This window comes from Atractosteus spatula, chromosome 14, assembly GCF_055471065.1.
Source record: "Atractosteus spatula isolate fAtrSpa1 chromosome 14, fAtrSpa1.hap1, whole genome shotgun sequence".
Classification (NCBI taxonomy): Eukaryota; Metazoa; Chordata; class Actinopteri; order Semionotiformes; family Lepisosteidae; genus Atractosteus; species Atractosteus spatula.
Window position 1 is genome coordinate 14,896,487 of NC_142719.1, and position 18,541 is coordinate 14,915,027.

Here is an 18,541-nt window from a genome sequence, read left to right on the forward strand (position 1 = left end):
TAGAACACCTCCAAGATTCACAGATCTTTAGTGCATTAATAGATTTGAACAGTGGATTGTGTAAGAAATGGCAGTAATCATTGAACAGATCAATAAGTTCACTCCGATGAAAATTAATTAATTCTTTTTATTTCATCTGTACTAGAGTCTAAAACATTTGACAGAGCAGAGACTGTTCAAACTGTAGATGTTTTGATTCTCAGGTCTCTTCCTACACTCATTCAGACCTGGCTGCCCAATGCAAAAAAATTCTAAAAAAAATCGTTACCTTAAAAGGTAGAGGCTCGACTCAGATGGTCTCCGCCAAAGGGGGGAGATGCATTGCAGCACCAAAGACCCATCTCGGCCCGTTTCCACTTTGTCATGACTCACCGCCGTGAGATCTCCGGCTTGGAAAAGATTTTAAAAAAACAAAACAATTGCGGTCTTGTTTCTGGAAGTAATAGAGGCTGATTTGCTGAGATTTGTTATATATCAGCCTTCCATACCTCCCCCACCCCCAGCCCCCAAGGCAGTTCTTTTTGTTTTTACAGCTTTGACAAGCTGCCCAAACCTGCAGAGACAATGGGGGGGGTGTTTGTAGCTTACTAAAACACAGTTTTATCAACAAAACCAATGAAAACGTCAACGTACACCTCACTTATACTTCACGATGAAACAGGAGGTGCAGAAGTAGCGTCCCGAGCAGGGGCACTGCCTGGCCAGAGATGGCCGGGCAACTAAGTCTTCCCCTGGCTGGCGTGCGGAGATTGGCCACCGGTAGTGTTTGAGAGTCTCCCCGGTGCATCAGAGCGATCTCATTTCCACAGGTACACACAGCAAGTTTTCCAGGTTCTTGCGGGATGGGAGCCAAACCACAGGACCTGGACAGCTGCCACGGACCAGCACTTCTGATGAGGGCTTTGAAGACAGGAATTTGCATCAGTAAAATTTATGTCTGCGTACGGTGTGCTTCATGTACAGTAGAGTTCAGTGGCTATGCTCAGTGCTCCAGGGTTTCGGAATTGAATTAATCGCATGAAAAGGGAGGATTGCTGCTCAGTTTTGAAGGCTCCTTTCTCTATTTTAATGATAAGCTCAAACACCTGAGTTTTGCACGTGCTTTGGTTTAAAACTTGAATTAATTGAAAAAGCTGATAAAGTTCAATATTGAAAATTGTTTAGTGAGCTTCATTTGAGAGAAGCTGATGTCTTACTTCTGTGTCTACATCTGCAAGGCAGCGGGGATCTTATTACTTTTATCTTTCAGACGTTAGGAGTGGGGTCTGTATGGCCTGTGTGATTTATATCTCCCACTTGGACACAACCCCACACTTAACCTCCACTTACTGGCAGCCCTGAGGTCTCTGCATACATTTCTGAAGATGGGCCCAAATTTAAAGCCCCTCATCTCTATCTAAATCTTTGCCTCTGCCAAATTTTGTGGCAATACTATATTACTGCACTTATCCGTAGAAGACGGTGAAAGGGGTTTGAATTTCGTTCATCTGAGCTCACGTGTGGGATCCTGTGCTCCATTAGCACACAGCTCCATTAGCCACACAACTACTATACTACACTAGCCCAGGGGGGTTGTTAGAGTAAAATTAGCTTAACGAAGATCCTTAACTGCTTTCTGAAAAATCTAGGACTTCAAACGGAGTGGGTGCATGTCTCAGCCTTTCGTATGGGTATCTTTGTCAAGCCTTACAGGATTCGCGTAGCTTCCCAGTGATCCTGCTTGTGCTCTGCATTCTCTCCCATGTGTATTACCTGAGTGTCAAGCCTTTTGACTGAGATGCCTGTACCAGCTCTACTGCTCTGTGGGTGTCTGCCACAGCCATTCTCTGCCTCCCCATGCTGGAGGGAAGGAGCTGTGACAGCTTTATCAGTGCACGTCCGTTGGGAGAGCCTGCGAACACTGAGTGTGTTTTTTGTCTGCATGTTACCAGCACAACAAAGTTAGCAAAGCACGTGCATCTTAATTAACTGAAGTTGTTTTGAGCTGAGCTGTCAGGCACTCTTGGTGGCAGACAGCTTTGGGCCTGTGGAAATATCTGCATCAGGCTGAGGCAGAGTTCATTCGGCATTAATTGAACCCGTGGCGCATTGGACCCGCTCGCTGTTCTGAACACCATCGCTTCATGACTTATCACGCTCAGGCGTCTGCGTTATCAGCACAAGAAAAATTTCAGGCGTGATTTATTGTACATCTGTGAAGAAACATGACTTCTCTCCTCCCCAGCCCAGATGCATACGTTAAAGCTCAGTGTTTCCATTACACTCTGAGCGATAATTAGTATGTATGTTGCATTTGCTCCTAAAGAGTGATGAGAAGTTAAAATGCCTTTTTGCATTGCCATGACCAGTACTGTTCTCAATCAGAATACTTTAGATAGTTATCAGACTGTTGCTCCCTTCACGTGAGGTGGTCGAAGGTGAGGGACCAAAAGGTCCAATTTTGCTCATGTGAGCCTATTGCCTGTATTACGTTTTTATCTTGACTGAACTCCAGGATAGCTGACTTCTCATGCCTGTCCCTCAAAAAAATACAGCCATGCTCCATGCAGTGAACAGCCATTCTAGCCCATCTTGCTTGTTAGCTACCCTCCCCCCCCCCCCCAAAAAAAAACAAAACATCAAGCTGATTTTAGGAGTATCTCGATAAGTGTTGGCTTCAGTTCTCTGTGCAAATAATGGTTCTGCTCAAATTTAAAATCATTTCATTGCTGATTTTTTTTTAGTACCATTCTTTCCAATTTAAGAAGTCCTGAGAGACTGCACATCTGTCTTCCTGCAAGTGAGATCTGGTGCTAATCGAGATCCCATTTTCCCACCGGACCATCGGATATCCTCAGAAGCTCGTGTGCAGGCTGCAGCTATGCCGACGTGCCCGTTCTGCAAATTAGCATCAGCAAGTGGATTCTCTCTGGCTTCGCACAGTTTCCTTGGTGCTCCATGTAAGAAAAGCAGAGCAGACAGTGGGGCTTTGAAACACTCATGCACATTACATGGCAGTGAGTTAATGCTATTAACCCTGACAGTTCGGGGATGCAGAGGTCAAGGCTTTCCTTGTGGCCTCCTTCTTGAGGTCAAATTCAGGCTGTGTGCTGGCTCATGATGAGTGCCCTGAAAATTGCCCCCGCCCCTTATCGGAGGTAATAAATTATTCACAGGACTGAGTTCCGTGACAGCAGTCCTGAAGTCCAAATCTGGGGGCAGCTGCAGAGCACGTCCGACTTTGTCTTTGATGCTGAAGCAAATTGTGGTTTCTTTCATGAAAGGCCAAGCCATGTACCCGTAACTGCTGTGAAAATATTTTATCTTGATGGGAATGAAACGCCGAAGAGCAGACCATGCTATGTGAACTTAACCCGTGTGTGTCTGTTTTTTTTCCTAGACTGGATTCCTCAGCTGTTAGTTTTCTGGTCTCATTCTTATTCATTTCCAATCCTCCAAACGCCAAGAGAGAAATGTTTTGTTCGTTTTTTTTTTTGTTTTAAAGAAAGTCAGGTCCTCGGGCATGTCTTGTGAAGAGCAGCAATCCTGTGAGCTGACTGCTGTGGCTCGGCTCACAAACTGTGAAAATAATCAGGTATTAGAGGAATCGGCAGCTGCGCTCGCTGTCGTCATGCGTGAAGGAAGAGCTGTGTTAGCTCCAGCTGCAGCGAGGTGCTGCTCTAAGCTGTTGCTCTCTAGGAGCTGCGTTAGACAGGAGTGTCCCCAGTCACTGTGGAAGCGTGACATGTGACAGCTGCATTTGTCATTAAAGAATTCATGGCTGAATGTTTACTTGATCAATCATTTTGATTATGAAACATGTTCAATTGTTGCAGAATGGAGTTTCTTCCTACTATGGTAGGATATAACAAAGCACTTCATTTATCACATGTTGAGTACTTAGTCGATGTACGTATTGCGGTTATTAAGAAGCCAGCATTAATTATCTTCCATACTTAACGAGCGCTGAGGAAGCCTGGCTCCAAACAATTTTTTACACAGCTTTGAAAATCTGTACTTCGGCTCATTAAGGAATCGAAAGGCAAATTTCATTAAAGTGGCTTTTAATTACATTGGAGCGTTCTTGCTTTTAAAATGATGGGCTTATAAGAAACGTTTGATGACCCGTGTAATTTCATGGGTAGTGTTATATATAGTATGGTTAATTGTCTACTCCTGTCACCATAGTCTACTGCACACAGCTGGGGTTTGTGTTACCCTGCTATTATCTGTGTACTCTGTTCGCAAGGCAGAGTCTGCTTTATCCACAATACATTGCCTTAATCAGAGATGGGCAAGACTTCCAGCAGGTTGTACAGGCGCATTTCAATTACCAACTGATGAAGGCTTAAAGGAACGGGTGATTCAACTTCTTGGACAAATAATTAGTACAATTAATTAATGTGATCAGAGGCAGAGTGAGAATTAAAGACCCCTTCAGGCTGGAGCTGCTGGCTCCTCATCTACATTACCCTTAGCGCACATACACGCTCTGGACTATCTGCAGTGCACGGTCCACACTGTTTCCTATACAGCATCCCTAGCACTATCAAACATGCATAACCTTTGGCCGTGATGCGATTTGTAGTAGTCCCAGTATAATTCTTCTGTTATAGTGTATATATTCACCTTCTTCATATCTGTTGCAGACCTTTCTGAAAGTGGTTATCAGAAGTCCTTCAGAATCCTCGTTCCTCTGCCTTGCTGTAGATATGACCTGCTCAGCGCAGAGACCACCCAGTCTTAATGAACATGTGCTCCTCCGTGTTTGTAACGGCCTCAGCGATGGTAGAGCTTGTAAAATGTAATAATTCAGCCCCGGGGGGTCTTAATGTACTGATTTTACTGGAGAGTAAATCTCAGGGGTAGGCAGTTGGTGACTGGCACACGACTGAGGTGGGTGGTCGATATTTAATTATTTAAATCACTCTTCTAATTTACCTATTGGGAAAAAGTCTGGTTTGCTGTCTTTGAAGAGCTCAACTGTTCATGATGGAAAAGAAAGTTATTCTTTTTCTAGTACACATTTCAGCACTGTACAGTATATAGCACCTTCTCTAATCCTGCAGTATGTTGTACTTATAATTCTGCTCCCCCCTTAGTACAGTAATCAACTGGCGTGCTAGCTGTTTGTGCAGCACTGAGAGGCATGACCAGCTGGCTGGTCTACAGCAGTTATCAGACTTTTCTATGTACATAATAGACCAGCAATGGCCCCAGGCAGCCCAGAGTGGGACAGAGGACCGGCTGGTAGCTGGTGAGTGAGGAATGTGGCTCCACAGATGTGAGGGGTGTGCCAGTGGGGCTGTAGGTCGCAGAGTCAACAAGGGAAACGTCTGCTGCCTCAGCCCTGTGTCATGGCTTCCACTGGAGACGCACCAGTGATGGAGAGGGTGTGTCCTCTCCAGTCTTTTTTTTTTTACATTAATAGATTCTTCCCTTGGTACTCTAAAGGTGCTCCTGAGGCTTGTCTGTTTGCTCATTAATAATATGTCTGTAGTGGCTCCTGCCTGCGTACAGTATGTACAGTATGAGCTATTTGAGAAGGGCTGGCTGGGGCTGTCCGGCTGGGCTGCACTCTGTGCAGTAGCTGGCCTGGTCCATCAGCTGTCTGACGCAGGGAGGAGAACCGAGATTCAGTTCGGCCTTCAGAGATCAGCGTGAAGATCTCAGCCAGTCTGTTTCCATGATTCATGAGTGCCACCGAACCTCCTACTGGAGGGAGCGAAAAGTACCAGGAGAATGTGTTCCTGAGGCGGTGCTGGAAGGTGTGGGTGAGCTGGCTCTCATGAGGTAGATGCGACCATCCTGATTTTTGCCGTCACACTGTACAACGTTGCTGTGTTGAACCAGGCCGGATCCTGTACAGCAGGGGTGTGCTTTCCAAGACTGTCCAGTCCTGTCTGGTGTCTCTACTGTGTCTAGTGTTTCTGTAACGTCAGAGGAAGCACTGTACAGTCTCAGTGTAAGGCATTAACCCTTGGTAGAGGCCGGAAGTTTCTGATCTTTGCACAAGCGTTCTTCTGAAGACCACTTCAACAATGACAGTATCCATGCTGGCCAGTGACAAATCACTTGGATGTAAGGATTTTATGGTTTTAGTTATATAGATTTTGTGGTTTATGCTACCTAAAACTCAGGTATTTGGACATTGAAGTGTGAAGGCAAAACTGAGGCTGTTTTTTGACATGAATGAGCCAATGGCGGGTGAGAGGGAACAGGCCTGATATTGCTGTAGGCCTTTCTCTGATTTTTCTGCCTGAACTCCTTGTTCCCGCAGGGATCTGCAGTTTGACAGCTTGTCACGGATATGGAGATAGAAATGTGCAAGGACAAGAGAAACACTGGAACCTAGTTAAGGACGAGAAGCCGGTCCCAATAAAAGAAAAATTTTCTTGCCTCCGGGCACGTCACCTTCCATTGTCATCCCATCCTTTCTCCGAAGCAGAGAGGCTCGTCTTGAGACGCGAGCGCGGGCGGGGGTGGATGGGATAGCGCCATAATCAATTTTCAACTGTAAAAATGAGCCCAGCGGAAGCCTGTTGAAAAAGAGAGAGAGAGAAAAAGTGTGCATCTTTCATCTTTGTGCTGTGTGATCCGATGAGCATTGCAGGATAAAAATTAATAATGCGCCTTTTTCCAGTTTTGCCAGGGCCTAATTGATAGCTTAGAGTTGCTAAAAAAAAAAAGCCACCTGCCAATATAAAGACTTTTAATCTTGAGCTCAGAGGGATTCTGAAATCTTTTATTTATTGCATTAAATGAAGCTCTGGTCTTAGTTTTTAATTGTATAATTTATAGGAGGGAAGCTTTGAACAAGTCCATTGATGGCTGTACTAGAGAGCTTTTAACCACAACTCAGTGGCTGCACCGCTGGAGTCAAAGGTGTATTGGTAATTAAAAAGTGTCAGGCACATGCTGTGCACGTTCTCTTCTCTAATCGCTCTTACTGAATCAGCAGTAACGTGCTGTATTTGTGAATTAAAGGTTATTACCCTGACTTTCAATGGCTTTCCTTGCCTTTAATTTGTACAGCTGGCTTCCTGTCGATGTGGTATCGTCATTACATTAGTTTGTTTTAAATCTTTCTTATCTCTGTGTTCAGAGTGAATGTTTATCTCAGGTGATTGTTTTGGAGGGCAGGCTTGGGGCTGGCTCATTGGCTTTGATTTGCGTGTTTCTATATCGGTGAAAAGAGTAGTGTTTCGCGTTCGCCCCCAGGATTAGTCAGGTGTGATCTTTCCAGAACAAGGATCATGGGACAGGTGAGAACGAACCGTTCAATATCTCAGGGCAAGTTTGGTCCACAGTGCAAAGACCCTGCTGCAAAGTGTAGTCTTTGTATGAAAAAGAGAAAGTCATATCTGATTGAATGAGACCAGACAGCTGGAAGGGATGGTGCTACACAGTGCTCTGAATCCTATTGCTGAGCCAGTGCACTGCAGCCTGCGCTCCAGATTTTTCCTTCTCCGCCTTGCAACGTGAAGTTCAGCCCCCGGGGGCTTCTTTCTAAATCATTTTATTTTCTGCTGCGATGAGTGCTTCTGCTTGCGGGTGCCAGTAAAAAAAAAACTCAGAGAGGATGTAAAGTAGACGTCTTCTTGGTTTGCCGTTAAATGAAACAAATGCTGGCTAGTGAGAAGTAATTTTTATAAAAGCTCCAGCCGTTATGGTTTAGCATATTGAAACTCTTGGCAATCAAAGCGTTTAAGATGCTAAGCGAGCGATGCAATGATTTGTTCATTGTCTGAATTAAAGGGCCCTATTTTACAGACAGTGGGAACCCGCAGACTTCCACTTGTTTGATCTGAGGAGGCTTGTGATGTTGCCCTGATCGGCGAGAGACAGAGAGAGCCCTCGATGCAGAAACCGCACCTCCTTTGCCCCATCAAAGGCAGGTGCCATTGAGCAGGGCTCTTTGCAGTTTTTGGCGCTGAAACTCCGGGCCTGGCGTTGACATATTCCTGGCAGGCTTGTTTATTCCATAATAACAGTTATTTGCTCCATGCACCTGGCGATCTGCTGGGTGTCTGTCTGCAAGACGTCGCTGTAGCTGGGCTGCACGCAGACAGGCCCTTGCTCCTTCAGACACAGCGCTCTCTTTGGAGGGTTCCCCTGCAAGGGGTGGGCTTTATTATACAGTAGCTCACCTGTGAGATACCCCCACATTGAAGCCATTCAGCGGGGGCTTTCCACAGCTGTTTAGCACTCAAATCCCCAGAGATTGCCAAGGTGTGCAAAAGAGATCTTGCGCAATTAGATTACTTGTCATTCTTTGTAACATGAGAAAACTAAGCACAAATCTTGGAATGTCCTGTCTGTTTTAGCACTGCTGTCTGTTAAAGCATTCCAAAGTTATGTAGGGAATGTTACAGACACTTCAAAACCAAAGTGTTTGAACAGCCATGCTAGTGCTGCTGCAGATTGGTTCTGGATCACATGTTGGCATGCTTAGGTCACATCCAGAGGGCTCATGTAGAAACTATTGAAAGTGGCATTAAAACTGGGAACAGGAGGCACACCTGTACATAAAGTGACCGTGTTTCTGGAAAACTGCCGCGATTCTTAGTTAGCCAGGTTAGAAGGGCTGAATGGCCTCCTCTCGTTTGTAACTGTTCTTTCTCTCATTCTGTTCAGTATTATAGTGAGAAGTTAAAGGTTTTGGAAAAATCTGTAAAAATAACCTGAATAATATTTTTTCCACCTCTGTGGGTGCCGCCTGTGATCTCCAGGGCAGGGTTGTGTATGACAAAAACTCTGATGGATATTCATGTTCTTTATTTTAATTCATATTTGCATTTTAATATTTTTCCCAAAGCATGGTCCTAAAGCTATAATAGTTTATAATAGTATAGGTTGTGAGCCTTCCTCAACAAAGTCCTGTGCAGCTTTAGCCTATTATGAAATGTCAAAAAGCTCTGTGTAATTGGAGCTTGTATTTGTACAGTGTCATGTGGTTCAGTGTAGCCTGAGAAGCTTGGCTTGGTGGCAGTGGGGTGCACCTGTGCTTTAATGGTACTGTACCTCCTTACGTACCTGTGCCTTTCTCAACCTGACAGCCAATCCCATCGACGTGCTGAGGCTCCTGGACATATCGGAGAACATGGAGGGCGTTTCCATGGCGGCAGGGCTGTGCACAGCCCGGAAGGACATGGAGGAGGCAGACATGGCCTATAGGATAGAAAAGAAGATCCAGCTGAGTGCACCCACCAAGCAGCTCTTCCCAGGTAATGTGAGTGGGGGAGGGAATAAAACATCATGTTTTGACTCCTATCATGGGGATAGATTGAGAGATTTTTGAACCTGTTGGCTTTCTAGCAGTTACAGTTTCATATCCCTAATGCAAGTGAGAAAAGTGTTCCGTGTGTTAATCCACGTTAATGCCCGCTGTTATTAAAGCCAGATATGCCTGACCTTCTAATGAACCATGCAGGGCCTGAAGCAGATGCTTGATGGCAGCCGGTGTTTATTACAGTGCTGCTGAAGAGCTGAGGGAAAAGGGGGAGATTTCTGGAGTGGGAAAAATGGGAATGATTTATGTTAAAACTGTGTAGCAGACTAGTAAGGCCTCATTTCGAATATTGTGTGCTACTTTATTCACCACATTACAGATCTTGCTACTCATTCCCAGGCCTTAAGGAATGTCCTACACAGACAGGCTGGGTGGAATTCCTTGGAACAGTAGGCAGCTGTGTACCATAGCTGTGGGCTTGTTGGGCCCAAGTGTTCTCCTCTCACCTTTAACTGTTCTCATCATTTAACCATAATTATTTCACTTATCTTGCTATAAATCTTTTATATAAACTGTATATTTGACCAGTGTTTTATATGTACTTTATATCTTAACGGGGGTGTATATATGCATGGTGCACATGTTGTTTCTATAGGTCATTGCAACATGAAGATGCATTGCGTTTTCTCTTTTTCCCCATCTCAGAGTGTGGAAAATCTAATTAAGCTGATGCTGACGGATCCATAAGTCAGAGACTGCTTATAAATGTAATTAAAGAGGGAGGCTTGTCAGGGATAACAGTTCCCCACCTGTGTGGGTTGGAGATAAAGTGGTCCTGGAGGCGCGGAGGAACGCCCCGGTTTCCTTGTCTGCTTGTGAAGAACTGCAGCGAAGTGCGGGCTCCGTGACCTACCGCACCCGAGGGGCTCCGTTCTGTTCCTCTCGCCAGCTGTTTCTGGGGAGCCTTCGCTGTTCTTTAAACTGTCGGGGTGTTGGGAGTCTCTGGTCTGTTCGAGCCCCTTCCTGTCTGCCGGGCTTCTTCTGAAAGGCTCCTGGCTTGGCGGGCCCAGGAGCTGGAGCCTCTGTGACCCAGAGCCCGAGTGGGAGTGGGTCGCCCTGTCTGCTCCGGCTCTGCTCCTCTGTAGAAGCGGTGATGGGCGCGGCCGGCCGGAGTGCTGTTTGAGCGCCTCGGCTGTGAAAACACGGAACGAGACATTAAATTGATTCCATCCCGCAATCAATAAGACCGATTCAGTCATCAGGAGCAGAGGCCTGCCACTGGTCTAGGCCGGAGCTGTGCTCATCTTTCCCATGTGTCTTCTCCACCTTCTCCTGCTGTCCCAGCATTCCTTCCCAGCTTGAAATCCCAGGCTTCCTGGACCTTTCCTTTGGGAGGCCACACACAAATATGGAGGGACTGAGAGCATTCCTCTTTCTCATTATTTAGTCTACGACAATAAACACGTGTTCAGATCTTGCTTTGATACTGAGATGAAACAGGGCAAATAAAAGCTCAAGGCCCAAACCTGTTATTATTCTTAATTACATACCCAGTGCTTGTTTTCCCAAGGAAATCACATTCTTCACACGTATCGCTCCCTTTTTTAATACACGGAAACTTCTATTTTTATAACAAAGGCAAAAGAAAGTAATTTGCCAGTCATAAATCACAAATTCTGGAACTGACACAGAGAGTCCTATCATAATTAACCTTTTTTGTTAAAAAAAACAAATACCCATGTAATCAGTTAACCTCAAATGGAAAAACAGAGCAGCTTTTTAATATTTTATTTTTTCTCTTAAATTTATCCAGAAATATTTGCCCCTGGTTGTGCCCAGAACGTCTGTAATAAGACCTGAGTGACAGTTTCATTCTGACTCGTGAAATTATCAGTGCAGTTTTTTTAATCAACATAAGAGAAATGCAGCATTGTGGAGTGTATAAATATCATTATTGTAATAAAATATCCTTGCCTCCTAATGGAAATTACACAGTAATGCTCAAACTCTGGATAAATATCACGTGAATTTGACACTAGCATATTCTGGAGGGCAGCTGTCTAGTGGCAGGTATATTTCTGTGCATGCTTTTTCTTAGTGTCTCTGTAGTTCGTTACATGTAGTACAGGAGCTAACCTGACAGTAGTGGTCCTGCACTACTGCAAGAAATCTGCCTTGACACTCATATCCCTGTCCAAAAAAGACCTGTACATCACAGTGTGTGGTGGAGCGGATTGGGCAGGGGCCCCAGAGGGTTCTTGTTCCAGACTGGATGGTAACACTGCATTCTCTTCCTCACCAGACACTGCATTCCCTGAGGCTTTTTCCATAATGGCCACAGTCCGAGCCAAGAAGGGATCCCAGTTCTTCCTCCTGTCTGTTTATGATGACCAGGGCGTCCAGCAGCTGGGTTTGGAGATCGGGCGCTCGCCTGTCTTTCTCTACGAGGACCAGAACGGCCAGCCTACCCCAGAGGAATACCCCATCTTCAAGAAGATCAACCTGGCCGATGGAAAGTGGGTACACCTGGGCTTCCACACAGTATCTTCAAACAGGGGTTCCCAGTCCAGGTTCTGGGCACCCACATACCTGCTGGTGTTTATTGCACATGAGCCCTCAGTTAAACTATTGAACTCTTCACAGACATAATGTTTAGTCTGAACTCAAGAGTAACTTCAAATCTCCAACCTTTGAGCGGAAGAAAGTAACTTACAAAGGTTCCATCCAAGCAAGCTGGTTCAGTGAAGGGTTAATTTGAGTAAAGAGCAGCTATGAAAAGCAGCAGGTGTGAGAGTCCACAGGAGTAGGATTGGGAACCCTTCTCTTAAAAGACAGTTTAATCACCAGTTTCCCTTCAGTGTCTACCAGTGTCAATCAGTTGGGTGATTGATTGGGAACACCTGTAAATTATTCTAGTCCCAGTGAGCTGAAAGGTTGGGATCACAGTTTGGACCTAGATGATCTCTAAATTACTTGATTTAGCAAAACATCCGCAGAATTGATCACAGTTTAAATTATCCCCGCTCTATAGAAAGTAGTGATTTTATGGTGACCGATGTTCCCTCCTGAACCAGGGGGCTCTCCGGGGCCGGGGTTGGAGACTTTGGTATAAACCAACGAGCGATCACAGAGAATCATGCTGACTGTCAGCAGGGAGCCTAGAAACATGTCAGAGTGCAACTAACGTGACAATACTGTACATGTTTTAGACCCAGTAACGCTTCCAGCAGTTGCTGCTGTGTTTTTGAAATCGGTGGCCTGTGGGCCTTTTGATCCTGTGTTTCTGTTTGCGAATTGGAGCGGCAGAAGTCTAAGCATGCGGATACAGTGTAGCGGAGTGCCTGTCCCTTCCCAGGTGGCACCGGATAGCGTTCAGTGTGGAAGGGAAGGCGGTCACCCTGTATCTGGACTGCGTGAAGCTGGAGAGCCAGGAGCTTCGCCGAGGAGACAACCCCTCTGTCAGCACTGACGGCGTCACGGTGTTTGGGACCCGCCTCCTGGATGAGGAAGTCTTTGAGGTAGGGGCAGCGTCCGGCCTCAGTGCAGTGTGCTCACAGTGCTGTTGCATAGAGGAGCGCGTTGGATTAAGGGGGAGCTTTAGGGAGGCCAGATTGTACAAGCCCAGCCTGGAGTCTAGCCAGAACAAGGGGGTTCACACCCCTAGTCTTATGAACAGTGCCCTGTGAACTTGTACCACCTACAGCACAGTGTGCTTGCCCACCATCCTGGGACATTGGTTTTTATCTAAAGCTACCCAGAAGATGTTGTTTTCATTATTTTTATCGTTAAAGTAAATTCAGCTCGTATTGGTGTGCAGCAGCGGTGTGCTGAACCTATAACCAAAAGATTAGCATCACCTCAGTGCTGTCACTGTCAGCTGAGACACCAGCCCCTCTTTCACTGGTGTGAGCACAGGTCCTGCTCCGTGTCCTCAGCTCCGAGCTGGACTGGAGTGCACTGTGGGGACTGTTTCCTTTAGGAACCTGTGCGCTTCTCACTTTTAAGACAGAAAACAAAAACTGCTCCACGGCTGGCTCACCTCAAAGTTTGCCAGAGCGTGCCAGTTTCCCCAGGTCAGGGAGGTGGGTGTGTGCCAGTTTCCCCAGGTCAGGGAGGTGGGCGTGTGCCAGTTTCCCCAGGTCAGGGAGGTGGGCGTGTGCCAGTTTCCCCAGGTCAGGGAGATGAGTGTGCGCTTGTGGAGCCCACACTGTGTTTGCTCTTTCATCGTGCACTGAGAGTGCTCAGCACTGGAACAGGAAGGGTTTGGAGAGCTCCTGTGTGCTCGATTTGTGTGAAATGCATTCATATCCCAATCCCACAGGACAAAATCAACATTTGTTGTTGACATTTTTGAAAGGCTTTGTCAAAATTAGTACCTAATTGCTGGACAAGAATTCCCAAATGTTTTTTCATGGATGGTGTGCAGTGTTTGTCAGAATACAATTGAGCTTAAAGTGGAGCGCACAGAGACTCGTGTCCTGTTACAGCAGTGTTGAAATGGGGACCTATATCACAGTGAAAAGCGAAGCAGTATTTAAATAAATGCAATGCATATTTATTGATCTACTGGAATCAAGACTCCCAGTGAATTAGCAAAGTTAAGTTTAATGAATTAAACCTGCTTCTGAAAGCTACTTGTGCACAGAGGTGTCCTCATTCTGCACAGAGAAGGAATGCAAGGTGTCCCAGCCCTCCTGTGGCTGACAGCACTGGTCCCCATGAGGCTGGGAGCTGCAGGCCCTCCCTGCAGGCTGGTAATGTGGAGCTGGCCCTGCACAGCTGGGCAGCTAGGCCTGCGGGACCAGGGGGGAGGAGCCCGTGGGGCTGTGTTTCAGTGGGTGCATGTGGCTGTCGTGCTCTGGGGAGTCGATCTCCAGCCCACTCTGATGGGAGAGGTGGAGCGGGCCGGTGCGTGCAGAGCGCCGGCTCTGTAATTTCCACAGCTGGAAAAGCACACCTCGCAATGGGAATGACATACAGAAGTGGAGTGTACAGTATGTGTGTGTGGGGGGAGAGGTGCTATATCATGCCAGAGACAATTTGTCAGGGAGGAATGCATACGCAGCTTGAGCAAAGCAAAACCTCATTGTCGGTGCTTTCTTCGATACGTACACACCAGAATAATCCAAGGGCAGCAGAATGTGTGGCTCCTGGGCAGAAATGTGCAATCCTGTGTTTTTGCCGGTCGAAGACTTTTAAGCTTCCTTCACATGAGGTGACCCTTTGGCTTGTGCTGTTCGCAAGCAGAGGTTTGCTGTATTGTACTGAGAGAGGCGTGTGTCAGTGTGGCTGCACACATTTGATCTCCATCTTCATGTAAGCCAGAACCTGAGGAGGACAGATTTTAAGCAAGTTGCTGTTGGTGCTCAGCGTTTGAATTGGGGAGGAGGAATGAACTGTGTAATGTGCCCTAGTGGAACGATTACTTTATATTGCAATTTGAGCTAGATTTAGTGAGTTTTTCATTCTTTTCACGTTTGTAATGAATCCCAGGGTGGTGAAATATGCCATTAAACTCGAATCAATGTTTAATGACTGGACTGGAGGTGAGGCTCCATTAATTGTGTGGAAGAACCTGCTTTGAATCAATCACATTTACTGCTCTTTGCACTATACCCAGAGCTCTTTAATTACTCCGTGGAAATCGGGGAAAAAAAAGTCTAGAAAAAATGCATAGAAATCTTTTAGAAAAAACTCAGACTGCCTACAGTGCTTTCACAGAGGGGTTAGGAAACTTTCCTCTGATGGGTGAGAGCTGCCTGACATACAGTATACTGTATGTTTGTGTGTTCCCTCTGGGGTTAATGGCCTTGACCTAGTTAGTCTGAGAGCAGCTCCATAAATGAATGAGCTGTCATCGTTGTCTTTGCACATCAAGGATAAGGATTGGTTTAAAAAAATAAAATATAACCATCCATGGACTGATCTAATCTGCATTTACCCTGCGTGTCTTTACTTGCTCCCTGCGCTTGGGAGTTATAGCTTAGGAAGCTAATTTTTTTTTTAAAAAGCCCATCTTTCTTTATGTCATCTTTGGGTGAGCGTATCCCTGACTGTCTTGTAAACGTTGGAGGCTCGTCCTACCAGGTTTCAGGAGAGGAGGAAGATATTCCCGGCTCTCTTAGGGAGACGCTAGTGCTTTCTGAGATGCTCTTCCTTGGACTTGAACTTTATTGCCATATGTAACCGGTACATGTACTGGTACAATGGAATTCTTACTTACAGAAAGTCTCTCGATTGTTAAAAAAAGTGTAAAAACACTAAGTGCAGACAGTGCATCAAGACAATATACAAACAAACAGTAGACAACCTCTCGGCCATTGGGTTAGGATTTCCTCCAGTTGGTAGTTCGGACGTTGTGAGGTTCATCAGCCCTTTTCTCAGTCCTTCTACTGTTCCTGCCTTTTCCCTGGGATTCATCCTGGATAAATATGGGATGGGAATTATACATTTTTGTTTCCTACATGGTGTGTACTTAATTACCGTACTTTCACCGTGCTGTTCCCATGCTTTCACTACGTGTTCCAGTGCTGGCGCTGAACTTTATTGCTCAAACAAATCACTGACTCACCGACCCACTGAGCTGCAAGCATGAGTCAGCAGAAACATACACAGACAGAGGCGTGCTGCAGACTGGTCCCAGTCAGTCTTCGGGCAAAAGCCTCTGGGTTTCTTTCCATGGTCAAAGGACACTGAAGTCCACAACGTGGCTAACAGTTAATTCAGAGAAGCGGCGCTGTAAAGTTTTGCTTTTTTTATACAGAACTCCAAAAATGTGGCCCCTGACCTGACCACATTATAGCTAAAATAACGCAATTCCGCTTTGGCATTAGGGAGAATGGGAAAGGAGCAGGAAGCTTGGCCAGTTCCCACAAGCAGGCTCCAAAACTGGGCCCAAACAAAGGTCCCAGCTCAGTCTCTCAACGTGGGATAACTGGACCCTTAGCACATTCCTGGGCTTTGCTGTTTTGGCCTGGAGCGGGAGAGTTGACCTCAGATTCGTTTGAAAAACAACAGTGACGAGGCAGCCCCAAGTGGGAGCGGAGAGCATGCCTCGCGAGGCTCTCCAGCGCCTCTGTGAAAGGGCTCGAGTCCCAGCATGCCAGAGGGGCCCTCTGTTTCTCCCTGTCCTGCCTGCTGTACAAGGGAGGGGCTGATTTCCTTGGAGTTGTCTTGTGCAGTTTTCTTCCTTCCTTCCCATGTCAAAGGCCTGCAGCAGTACTGCACAGTGCCAGCAGGGCGAAGCCCTTTCCGTTTGTCCCCTTATCGTACAGATTGTTCCGGAAGAGTTGGTCAACCCGGCACACGGGTGCCCGCTGAGCGAATAAGTCAGAGGAAAAGTGCGTTGTGTACCTCAAGGCTTCTCACAGCTTGACTGGACGGTACTGCAGGCCAGCTGGCAGCAGTGGGCACAGGAAGCGACGGTGGGGGGGCATGTTAAAGGCGCTGGTCGCACTGCGAGATGCCTGCAGGGCATGAGGAGCCATTGACTCCGGCTGGAAATACCTGGCCGGGAGTTCTCTCTCCCGGGGCGCAGGGTCGGCCCTGGCAGATTTACAGCGGCGGGGGCGGCTTTGCCAGGTGGCGCTCTCAGCACGGCTCCTGTAATTGAAAAAAGGGCTCGTTTCTCCGTAACGAGCAGGGGCTGGCATGGACGGCGGGGAGGAGCGTCAGCTGTGACTGTACCACCGGCTGCACTTCTCCTGCAGGAAAATACAGAACATGCTTAACCCCCCGGTGCTAGCAAGCATTCGCTCCGTCGTCAGCTGCCTCTGGTCTCCCCAAACAGACGGCCAGGCTCAGTGCAGCTTCGGGCATGCACGGTCTCTTATGAACAACAGAAAGAAATGCTTTTGTGGTTTTGTGGCATATGATTCATATTTCCGATAGAAAATACTGTGCACCTTATGCTACTGTGATGAACTCATTACATGCTAAGGGTGTAACGGTGATGGGGTGGCTGGTGCCACAGCCTCACAGCTCCAGAGCCGTGGGTTCAGTTGTCTGTCCGTGTGGAGTCTACATGTTCCCTCTGGGTCTGTGCAATGGCCTGGTGGTTCTGTGAGCTCTCAGTCCTGCTGGTGCCCTGCGCTTGCTGGAGAGGGTCTGGCTGATGATGGATGATGGAGGAGCTGGTAAAAGCCCACTGTTCTTCAAAAAGCCTACACATGCACTCGTTGGTAGTAGGCAGAAGCTTTTCGATAAATCGGACTCTGTTTAGAGTTGAGGAAAATCTGTTAAGATTCACTTAAAAGCTTTTTGCGAATGACTGGGGCAGCTGGAGAGACTGAATGTTTTCAATTTAAAAAAAGCTAGGAGAAGTGATGCGAAGAACAAAGCCTTCAAGGTCTGCTTTAACCATCATGCCACAGTGAAATCTCACGGCTGTGGACGTGCTTTTATATGACTAACAGGTTTGCTAGTGTTCAAAGCTTCAGGCGCTGGTAGCTTTGCTTTAATTAACCTTTTAGTAAATACTTTTTTCTTTGTGAAAGCTTGTTGGATTTTTTTAGTACGTCTTAATGACATGTCCATGTTGTTTTAGCATTTTTTTTTCTTGGATTTTTCTTTCTGTGGTGGAACCATGCTCCGCTCTCTGCAGGCTTTGAGGGAGAACAGTGGAAGGTTTAGCAGAAGAGCAGAGGAAAACAGAGTGAGCAGTGTTGCTGCTGGTGAAGTTAGAGCTGGGGTCTGGTGATTAAGGTGTGTAAACTGGGTTTGTAGGGAATCGGGTGCTGTCAGATTACAAAACTGACTCGGCCTGTGGCTCTGGACTTGAGGATCTTGGGGTTCTCTGTCCCTGCCCAGGAGTGCACCTCACTTGCGTCACCGGCCTTGTTGAGCTTTTTTTCCACCAGTTGTCTTCGCAGGGTGGCAGCTTTGTGCCACCTTGTGTGTAAAGAAGAGCTTGTCTTGGCACCCGAAGAAGGCTCCACAGCTGAAACGTTGTGTTTCCTTTCTTCTTCTCTTCTCAGCATGGAATAAACCTTTTGCTGGAGCTCTGGGGCTGAACAGGCGATCAGCTGTGTACTGGGGCACAAAGGAATGCCTGGTCAGAGCTGGGGGTGAGGGGCGTCATCGGCCCAGTGGGGCCAGGAAGAATGAGGGCAAACTGGCACTGGAAAACAGGGAGGGAGGGAGCGGGGACTGTGTGACTCACACCAGGGGGAGAGGGAAGGCACCTGTTGGGTTTTGCTAGAACAATCAGCCCTCAAAAAGAAAATAAAGGGAAAAAATGCAGAAAAACAGCTTAACGAGGTTAACAAATTAGCTAATTAGGCGCTGAATGAGGAATGTGTTGTGAGGAGGCGGTAGTTGGCGTTTCTTAGA

At 46.7% G+C, this 18,541-nt stretch overlaps 1 protein-coding gene across 1 annotated transcript in view; it reads left to right on the top strand.

Annotated features, from left to right (window-relative positions):
• Window positions 1–18,541, top strand: part of LOC148820749 (uncharacterized) — a 115,869-nt gene that overhangs the window by 12,416 nt on the left and 84,912 nt on the right. The window contains exons 2-4 of the mRNA XM_088931864.1: window positions 9,039–9,206; window positions 11,514–11,727; window positions 12,567–12,729. Of these exons, the coding sequence (XP_088787990.1) occupies window positions 9,039–9,206; window positions 11,514–11,727; window positions 12,567–12,729 (545 nt within the window). The remainder of the gene's footprint in view (window positions 1–9,038; window positions 9,207–11,513; window positions 11,728–12,566; window positions 12,730–18,541) is intronic.